Here is a 10,095-nt window from a genome sequence, read left to right as displayed (position 1 = left end):
GTGCCAACAACACATGAGAGTACGCGCGCCCAATATTATTGTGGGCAAACCGTTTACGTTCCCGAGCTGGGCGATGTGGTAATAACCGAGGAGCATATAATGCAGGATGAAATGCTCAAGATCGCTGTTGGACAACTCCTCGATATCGAGCCCATGTCTCCGCTTAGAGAGTAGGAAATAAAACGGAAATATGTCCGGGGCCAACCTTTGGTCGAGCTCGAGGAGGTCAAGAACCTCCCAGCGAGAATGTATGAATTGCATGATTGGTACATGAAAATTACCAAGATTTCCAATCGAGAGTCCCTCATGGTGCAAGTCGAGGAAGATCATTACTTCAATAACAAAGCTCTGTCCGTTGAGTATTCAGAACTATTTCAGTTATTCAATCAAGATGCACTCGACAAATCTATCGTCAGTTGCTATTGTCTGTAAGTGATTTCTTTCTGTAATTTAAGTCTCAAGCTAGCTCTAGTGCTCATTGATTGATCATTAATTACCTGTAATTATATATCCTCACTATATATTCTTTTGTGTGGTATTATGCAGGATGAAGATGTATGAAATGAAAAAAGCTGGACGCTATGGCATTGGGTTCATTGACCCAAATACTGTTAATGAATACACATGGAAATTGGAATGGTGTAGACAAGATGTAGAGAAAAACATGCTAGAGTTCTTGAAGCGCCTCAATAGCAATGAAGATATACTACTTCCTTACAACTTCGAGTGAGTCACACTGTCTTGTACTACAAATTCTGTTTTTGCTTACAAGCTAGATGTTAATAAGTGTATAGGGTTTAGGGTTATAGTTGATTAGTGTTATGCACATGCCCGCTTAATTTATACATGCAAACGTATGCGCATGCAGGTTCCACTGGATCTTGTTAGACATTAAAGTTGACGAAGGAAAAGTTGAAGTACTGGACTCACTACTTAAAAAAGATAGTGACTACAACATCGTGAAGGGGATAGTCGACAGGTTATTTCAATCATTATTAACTATATCTTGGCCTATTTAGTTCGTCATTTCCTGATATGAACTATTTTTAATAACCCCTTTATTAATTTTCTGGGATAATTGATTTTATGCCCCTAGTTGGGTCACACTCGGCAGATTTACCCCTAGTTTCCAAAAACACTTGTTTTTGCCCAAACCACTTTGCTCCTCTTATGCTTTTGCCCTTTGACTGTTTGACCATCACTTTGAAAACTTCATAAAAAATTCATACTAACTCAGAAAAATTCAAATAAGATATCAAAATTTTCATAAAAGCATCACCTATATGTGCATGTCATTTACATTCATGAAAAAAGTGTTGGCCAGTCCCCATCTTAGTTTTAGTTCGTATGATCTTAGCATGAATAGTAAAATCTAAAAAATTCTAAAAATAATTTGGTGGCAAACTTTGACCAATGTTTTGAGTGCTTGCCAAGTTTCATATGGGAATGACATTCGTGGAAGTCATGGCAAAAAAACAAAAATCAATGGTCCAAAATTTCATTTTTTAGCCACGACTTCCACGAATGCCATTCCCTTATGAAACTTGGCAAGCACTCAAAACATTGGTGAAAGTTTGCCACCAATTTTTTTTTAAATTTTTAGATTTTTTAGATTTTATTGTTCATGCTAAGATCATATGAGCTAAAACTTAGATGGGGACTAGCCAACACTTTTTCATGAATGCAAATGACATGCACATACAGGTGATGCTTTTCTGAACATTTTGATATCTTATTTGGATTTTTCTGAGTTAGTATGAATTTTTTACGAAGTTTTCAAAGTGATGGTCAAACGGTCAAAGGGCAAAAGCATAAGAGGGGCAAAGTGGTTTCGGCAGGAACAAGTGTTTTCGGAAACTAGGGGTAAACCTGCCGAGTGGGACACAACTAAGGGCACCAAATTAATTATCCCTAATTTTCTTTGCCGGCGGGCAGGGCTTGGGCAAAGTACATCAAGGTGACTCCAGAAAAATGGCGACAAAAGCTATGTTGGTATCGACCCAAGGTAAGTAATTAAGTAGTACTAGCTAGCTAGCTATCATCTCTTTAATTCTTGTTTCAATACCATTAATTAATTAACATGCTTGATTAATTATTATCTGATTAAATTCTATTCTCGTAAAGGCCCTGAAGCAGGCGCCGGGGACTGAAGTGTGTGCATACTACGTTTGCGAGAACATTCGCATGATGGCGTCCGAAAGGAGCAGATCTGATAGACAGGACTGGGTACGTTTGCCAGAACACTATTCACAAATCTTACATGATTGTCGATATCTAGTCACACAACTAATACACATGCATATTGATCTCCTACTTAACAGTTCAAAGAGGTGCGGGACCAGCTCCTACCAACAGAGCGCATACGAGCACTTCAAGAGGAAATAGCGAGATTTTTGCTCGACCAGGTCATAGATCCCAAAGGAGAATACTATTACCCGCTACCGCCCCCATGAACCACTTGTCATCGTGCTCCGAAGGCACCAAGGAAACATGTAAGAGAAATTGTATATATACATGTGTATGTGTGAATAATTAATGGTGGTTGTGAGACATTCGATTTTATATATATATATATATATATATATATATATGATCGGTTCTACGAGAAAATCTATTTATATATATGCATAACGTGTACAATATATAGTATCGTAAAATACCAGCAAACAAAAAAAATTAAATGGAAAACACAAAATTAATGGAAAAATAAAAACTAAAACCAAAACCCCCCCAAACATTTAGTACCGGTTGGTGCTACCAACCGGTACTAATGGTCTACCAGCACCTGGGCCTGGCCCGTGCCACGTGGTGGCACTTTAGGGCCGGTTCGTGCCGAACCAGTAGTAAAGGGGGGGGGGGCTTTAGTCTCCACTCTTTAGTGCCAGTTGCAGAACCGGCACTAAAGGCCCTTACGAACCGGCGTTAAAGCCCGGTTCTGCACTAGTGGATCTTCGAGGCGTACAGGTGCATTTTCAACTGTAACGACGCGTTGGAAGCGAAACTACATGCAATAATGCAGGGTATGGCCTTCGCCTTGCAGCATTGTTCCCTGCCAATTGTTATTCAGTCAGACTCATCCATGGCACTAGCTGCAATGACCGGGGACAGCTTATCCATGTCTGCTTATGGGCATTTGGTAGCAGAGATTAGGCTTCATATGGAGCTCGAGAGTTTGTTCCATAAAAAATCAAGCATGAGCAAAATAGGGTTGCACATCGGTTGGCATTGTATAGCCGTACAGAGTCTACTACTGCTGTATGGCTGGGGAGGAGCCCACCTTATATTGAGGAGTTGGTGACTCTCGATTGTAACCCTATGCATATGGAATAAAACTCTCTTTCTATCGCAAAAAAAAAAAAGATTTGTACACACAGTTTTTCCTGTTCATGTTGAGGCATAGTAGTATCTAGTATCAATATCAAATAGTCCATGTCATGTAATTGTAGTCTGACCTGAGATGGAGTACAACCGGCAGGCTCACATAACTTTCCATTTCATTATTCTTTTGTGACTTACCTCTCTGTGTACATTTGTTTCATTGGAGTACTGATATGTTGTAGTTGTAACCAAATTTATCATGCTCACTATCTATGTCTTTTTTCGCGTAAATTTCTTTTGACGTGTTTTTTTTTCATAAGTTAAGAACACCAGGTAGAAAACCGAAAAGAAAAAATAGGAAAAAACAAAAGCAACTAAAAAGCAAAAAATGCCTCCGAAAAAATAAAATAAAAATAAAAATCAGAAAGAGCACCCAGAACGTGACACGTGGCGGCGGCTGAGAGCGCCGTAGGTGAAATTTGGGGGCCGATGCTATTTGACGCCCGCAGGCGTCAAAAGGATGGTCCTTCGCTGAAGGAACCCACTTGGGCCGGCCCACGTACAGATTTGGTTCGCTGCTGTTTCCTTGTTTCTTGCGGGGTTTATTTTTTCGTTTTTCTTCCATGTTTTTTTGCTTTCAGTTTTTTCACTGTTCTGTCCAGGTTTCAGTTGTTTTTTTCTTACTATTTTGGTTCCTTTTTTCCTTTCATATTCTTTCTTTTACGTTTCCTTTTTTTTCTGTTTCTGTTCTTTTTGTCATTATTGTGTATTATGTAAAAAGTTCACCGTCTGTTACGAAAATCTTCATCGTATTAAGAAAATGTTTGTCGTATATTATGAAATAGTTCAGCTTGCACTATAAAAATGTTCATCGTGTATTACAAAAATTTTCATTGTATATTATAAAAATATTCAACATATATTAGAAAATGTTCATTGTGTATCTAAATTCTGTTCATCATATATTAAGAAATTGGTCAATGTATACTATAAATATACATTTCAGTATTTAAAATCTGATCAGTAGTTTTTTACCAAAAAAACACTGTATTTAAAAAAAATCAATGTATATATAAAAATGTTGAACGTTTTCTTAAAAAGGAATTGCGACTGTACTTTGCACTTCAAGTCTGGCTCTGCATTTATAACGTTCGAGGTCGATTGCCTAGCTACCCTCACTGGAATCCACCATGAGGTCCGAGGTTCCATCCCACGCATGCGCTTCTTCTTCTTTTTTTTGAATTTTCCTCATGGCGTGATGATTGGGCCTGCCCGTGTGCACGTCGCTTAAGCGAAGCCGCAACGATCGCATGTACACGGGCGGCGTATAAGAGCTCTCACCTTTGGGTCTCTAGGTGCGCCCCTTAATTTTCTTCCCGATTTTTTCAATCTACATGCCCTAAAATGGGTTGGCCCCACATTGTTTACCTCAACACGGCAGAGTCTGGACCTGGGCATCTCCCGGCCGGGCCGGGTTTAAAAAAGCCAGTCCACAAAATCTCAAGCCAGGGCCTGGCCCGGCCCGGCCCGCAGCCAGGCAAAAAGGCTATTTTGTCTGCTAGAAAGAATAAAATAGCTAATTTCGGGGCTATATAATACTATATTAGACCTATTTTCATAAAATATATTAAAAAATAGGTTTTACCTGGCTTTTCCTGGGCTTCAGCCTGGGCTTGGTGGGAAAAGTGAAGCCCGAGCCCGGCCCGGACGTCGGGCTGCCCGGGAGCAACTAGTTGGCGAGCTCTCCTTCGGGACCCTCCCAACGATCGCTTGGGGGTGGGCTGAGAGCACGCCCTCCGTTTTTTGTATTTTTATTGTTTCGCACGACTTTTTAACTTTTTAAACGGTTTTTTTCGGTGTTTTTTGACATTTTGGTTTTCCACCGGTCTTCCTTAGCTTTTGGAACAAAAAATTCAATTTTTTTTGCGCGAATAAACACGTTTTTTCCCTTCCGCACGAGACACAGTTTTGCTTCCTCGAGAGGCACGGTTATGCCTCTCGGAAATGGAAAAATGCATGCTTTTTATTTATTTTTTCTTTCGTGAGAGGCACGGTTTTCCTTCCGCGCGAGACATGGTTGTGCTTTCGCGAGAGGCATGGCCGTGCCTCTCGGAGATAAAAAAAACGTGTTTTCTATTTTTTTCCATCCGCGAGAGACATTGTTTTGCTTTTGCGCGAGGCATGGTTGTGCTTTCGCGAGAGGCACTGCCGTGCCTCTCGAAAAAAAACATGTTTTCTATTTATTTTTTCTGCGAGAGGCACAGTTTGCTTTCACGAGAGGCACAGTTATGCTATAGCGAGAGGCCCGGAAAAAACATGTTTTTAATTTTTCCCCTTCCACGTGACGCACGGTTTTGCTTCCGCGAGAGGCACATTGTGCCTCTCGGAAACAATAAAATGGGTTTTCTATTTTTTTTCTTCTGCGAGAGGCACGGTCTTGCTTCGGCGAGAGGCGTAGTTGTGCTTTCGTGAGAGGGAAGGCCATGCCTCTTTAGGAAAGGAAAAATAAACGTGCTCCCGGTTCGGTTTCCATCTGGTTTTTTTGTGAAAAAAAAATGTTTTTCAAAAGCTATCAACATGGGATCTAATTTTGAAGATATCGATGAGAAGAATCCAACAGTAAAAACGATTCAAGATTTGGACGCACGGTTTAAGAGATAAAACGTTTTAAATAAATAGATGTACGGAAAAAATGAAAACTGCCAGGTTGCAAAAAGTGGCGCGCCACTTGTCGCATCCTTAGGAGGTGGAAGTGATTTTTGAAAGAAGTACCTTTTTTAATTAGTGATTTCGGGGCTGCCCATGCAGGTTTACGCGAGACATCCGACTCGCTTAATGCGATAAATAGCCGTTGCGTCCTTCGTTGGGCCTTGTATTGTGTGCGCACGCGAAGCGGGCCATCTTTAGCTGGGTTTTGGCAGCACGCCGGCCCGACTCACACTACGCTACAAAGAAAGGGTGGGGCGAGGACTGGAGAGTGAGATCCGCCGGAGAAGCAGAGGAGGCGGCGGCGGCGGCAACAACCAGCCACCGCGTCTCCGTCGCCGGCCGCCATCGCCAACTCCGCAAGGTCTGCTCTCTCTACCCCGCTCCCGTCCCTCTCCCCCCTCTCCCACGCGCACCCACACGCATTTGAACCCTAGTTTTCTCGTTTTCAGTTTAGCATTTCGCAAGAGCAAAGAACGCATTTCTGGATGTTGTTTTGGTAGGGCAAGATGCTGCGTTGTTGCTACCCGAGGCGATTTTCTTTTTTTTTTGTTGTTGTTGCAGGGAGAACACATACATCGATTATTAATGCAGTGGTTAGGTTTCTCGATCATGGATAAATTTGTATGGCTCGGAAATTGGTACGTGAATCGGCTCCGATTTGGGCTGGGTGGAGACGGAAACAAGAAATTTCAAAACATGATTAGAGTTTTCAATTGTCTCCCATCGATCAGCAGCCCAAGCGCAAAGCGGTTTGGCCGATGGGTATTCCCAGTATAACGCCATGTCCTGTTGCGACACCAGTAGATTAATTAGGATGAGCCAAATATTAGGGATAGAAGCTGAATCATTTAAGGCCCTTACAGTAAGGGGTAGGGAAATAAACGCCATGTCCTGTTACATCACCCACAGCAGCAGTAAGAAATACTAGAAGCCTCCTTGCCTGCCTAATTTCAGTTGCTCTGACATATATAAATAGAATTTTGATTGTCATCAATCGGCAGCAGAAATTCGTAAGGGGTGCGGCCGATGGGCGTTCTCAGTGAACTGCATGTATTGTTGCAGCACTACTAGATTAATTAGGATGAACCAAATTAGGGATAGCAGCTGAATAAGGGAAAGGGGTAGGGCGCACTCAAGGATGCGATGAAACGCCATGTCTCCTTGTCTGCCTAATTTCAGTTGCTCTGATGTATTTGACCATCTGGTGACAAGCATGAGGACTTGAGCTTGCTAATTTGTATGAAAAATAACTATTGATGTCAGCCATCAACCGGGCACCAAATTAGCTTACTCACATAAATTGGGATGGGATGGGGTGGGGTTTTGCCCTCCAATACCCTCTGCCACCGTTTGTCGCTTTCTCAAAAAGATTTAACTGCATGGAGGTATTTGACTAAAATAGGACCTTTTTTCTACACATGGTAGTATCTTATCCTGAACATAAAAATATTGAAATTTGAACGAGTGTGTATCAGAACTTTTATATGTGTACCCAGTAGGAATTTCTTGGAAAAGAATACATAGGCAGTATGCATTAACTACATATGAAGAACAACACATGCTGAGTGTCCAATCATTTGGCTAGTTGTGGTCCTTGTGGACGGCAAATTCCAGCTCTATAGCGAAGAAAACATTGTTGATCAGATAGCCAATACATCATTCTCATTCCGCTAATTGAACATCTCAATGAGTGCCACACATACATGTGATCGAAATTACTTACAGCTGCCCAGGAACATCTTTGTTCTTCTTGAACCCTTAAAGCTGCTAGCGTGCTGATGTGTCAGGATGTGACAGCCGTTCAATGTTTACACTGCACGGATGTTGTCATATTAGTAGGGAAATAGTTCATGCAAATCTAGTCATTTATGTACTTTGCAGGTTTATTGCATTACTAGAATTTTGTATGCTCTATTGTTCAGGAACAATACATGCACTGGCTATTTTTTTCTTAGCACTTCATATCCTATTAGTTCCTTCCTTTTGTTACCAAATTCATTCTTCTAATGTGTGTATCTTCTTATTTTCTAATGTGCTGCAGAGAAGCTGGAATTACTTGCTGGAGCAAGGTCTGTTGTCTTTGTGTGTAAGCCATGTCCGGGACCCCAGGTTGGGCAGACCTCCCAGAAGGCCTGCTGCACTCTATCATCGCTAGGATGGGCCTGGGCTCTGCCCCAGATCTTCTCGCATTTGCTGCCACCTGCCGTTCTTGGGGTACTGCTTTTGCCGGCTCCATAGCAACATTCCCACCTCTCCTTCTCCAACCTGATGTCTCTTCTTCACCTCCTAATGCTAGCCCCTTTAGCAACAACCTGGTGCCCAATCGTCCATATCTTGTCACAGATATAGCCAAAGTCAACCAAGGTGCCAACCTTTGCTCTGAAATTCCTCTACGTCTAGAATGGTTTTCCTTCATGGGGGCTTCCTTTGGCCATCTCATTTTGTTTAACAAAAAATCTTGTATCGTTGTTGATGTGTCTAGAGGTGTTAGCGTCTCACCTCCACAACTACCACTTGTTGAATGTGCTGAGCCCAACTATGGTGCCCTTACTGCTCCTCTCACATCACCCAACTCTCATCTCATTATCGAGGCTGGACCTCATAATCTGTTTTGGCGTGTTGGTAGCGACTCGTGGGTGAGATGTTCTACTCGTCATGGACATATCAAGCAAATCGTGGTCTTTAAAGGACGGGTGTTTGGCATGGATTCTGATCGCAGAATCTTCAAAGTGCACTTGACACCCCAGATTAGCATCCAAGAACTACCAGTCATCGAGTCAAGCATGATCAGTAAACGGAATCTTTCCAATGCATGGCTGGTGGCTTGTGGAGATATGCTTCTCTTGGTCGGCTGTCGGGGATCTATCGTAGTATCAGGGGTAACCTTTGAAGTCTTTCGCCTTGACCTATCGTTTGAGCCTGCATTGTGGTTCAAGGTGGAGAAGCTAGAGCATTGGGCTATATTCATCAGCACGGACAAGAGAAGCCAGGCATTGTCTTGCATGAACCCGGAGATATGGGGAGGGCGGAGCAACTGCATATACTGCTATAACCATGAGTCTGAACGTTGGATTGCACTTGAGCTGGGCAAACCGCTACAGGGAGATGTCTTTATTTTCATGGGCTGTGACGGCAAGGTGCAACCTATGTGGGTTGTCCCCAGCATGCTCTCTCTGTGTCGGTGATTATCATACATGACTAATATATCTTATATTGGAGCAGATTCTATTATTGTAAGGATGTGTCAGAATCTATCCACGTTTGGTAGTTGTCGATCGTCGAATTTCGTAACTTGTAGTAATGCATTATGCTGGTCTCAACAGATTCTAAATTTCAGCATGATGGCCTTGAATTATTTCCTCATGTAGTTGCTATTTTCGTTGATGTTATTGCATTCATCATGATGTTGCTAATTTCGATAATGCGCATGTAGTGAATTCCATTCTGTGATTAATTCGCGTTCAATGGGTTTCTGCCATTGGTTATGCTCAAGGCCAAGTGTATTTAGGTGGGGTTTCCTGTTATTGTTCAAGCTTGTTTTCACATTTCCCTGCTAACTCTGCAAGGCTTTATATTTCCTTTTTCTGCAACGGAAATTGCCGACGTCCGGGTTTGAACAATGTTTGTTCGTATTTCAGTCATATTGTTTGTTGATTGTGCTTTTGAGTGCCTCAACCTGAGCACTAGAACTGTTATTTCAGTGAGCTGCACAATGTTGGTTCTGAAAGTGGGATTTTGTATGTTGCAGCGGGTTTGGTTTTATCCTTCTTGTGGTTTCCCTTTTTATACTTTTGGTTTGCTAAATTTGGTTTTAGGAATGAGGGGTGACAACCTGAGAAACAAATCTTGCATTTCTAGTTCCATTCAGTTTCTTGATTTAAAGTATTTGTAGGCTCTCTAAACCCCTAAAAATCTTCAGGAAGAAGATTACATCTTGCACTCAGAAGAAGTCATCTAATCCAGTAACTCGGCCAGACTTTGATTTCCTTTTTTACGCTATGGAAATTGTGAGCGAGACCTGGTTCGAACAACGTTTGTTCATACTTCAGTACTGAACTGAACTGAACA

The 10,095-nt window shown here is 41.9% G+C and overlaps 1 protein-coding gene across 1 annotated transcript; it reads left to right on the top strand.

The window, feature by feature from the left end:
* Nucleotides 1-6,311: 6,311 nt before the first annotated feature.
* LOC123168123 (uncharacterized) lies at nt 6,312-9,390 on the top strand. The gene is made up of 2 exons (XM_044585991.1): nt 6,312-6,388; nt 8,069-9,390. The coding sequence occupies exon 2, from the start codon at nt 8,121-8,123 to the stop codon at nt 9,210-9,212; it is 1,092 nt and encodes a 363-aa protein (XP_044441926.1). The 5' UTR covers nt 6,312-6,388; nt 8,069-8,120; the 3' UTR covers nt 9,213-9,390.
* Nucleotides 9,391-10,095: the final 705 nt, after the last annotated feature.

The sequence above is a fragment of the Triticum aestivum genome, chromosome 7D, assembly GCF_018294505.1.
Source record: "Triticum aestivum cultivar Chinese Spring chromosome 7D, IWGSC CS RefSeq v2.1, whole genome shotgun sequence".
Lineage (NCBI taxonomy): Eukaryota > Viridiplantae > Streptophyta > Magnoliopsida > Poales > Poaceae > Triticum > Triticum aestivum.
Note: the sequence above shows the minus strand (reverse complement) of the source record. Positions and strands in the feature narration are given on the sequence as shown.

Coding starts and splice junctions, on each gene's coding strand:
- LOC123168123 (XM_044585991.1), top strand. CDS start 8,121: ATGTCCGGGACCCCAGGTTGGGCAGACCTCCCAGAAGGCCTGCTGCAC.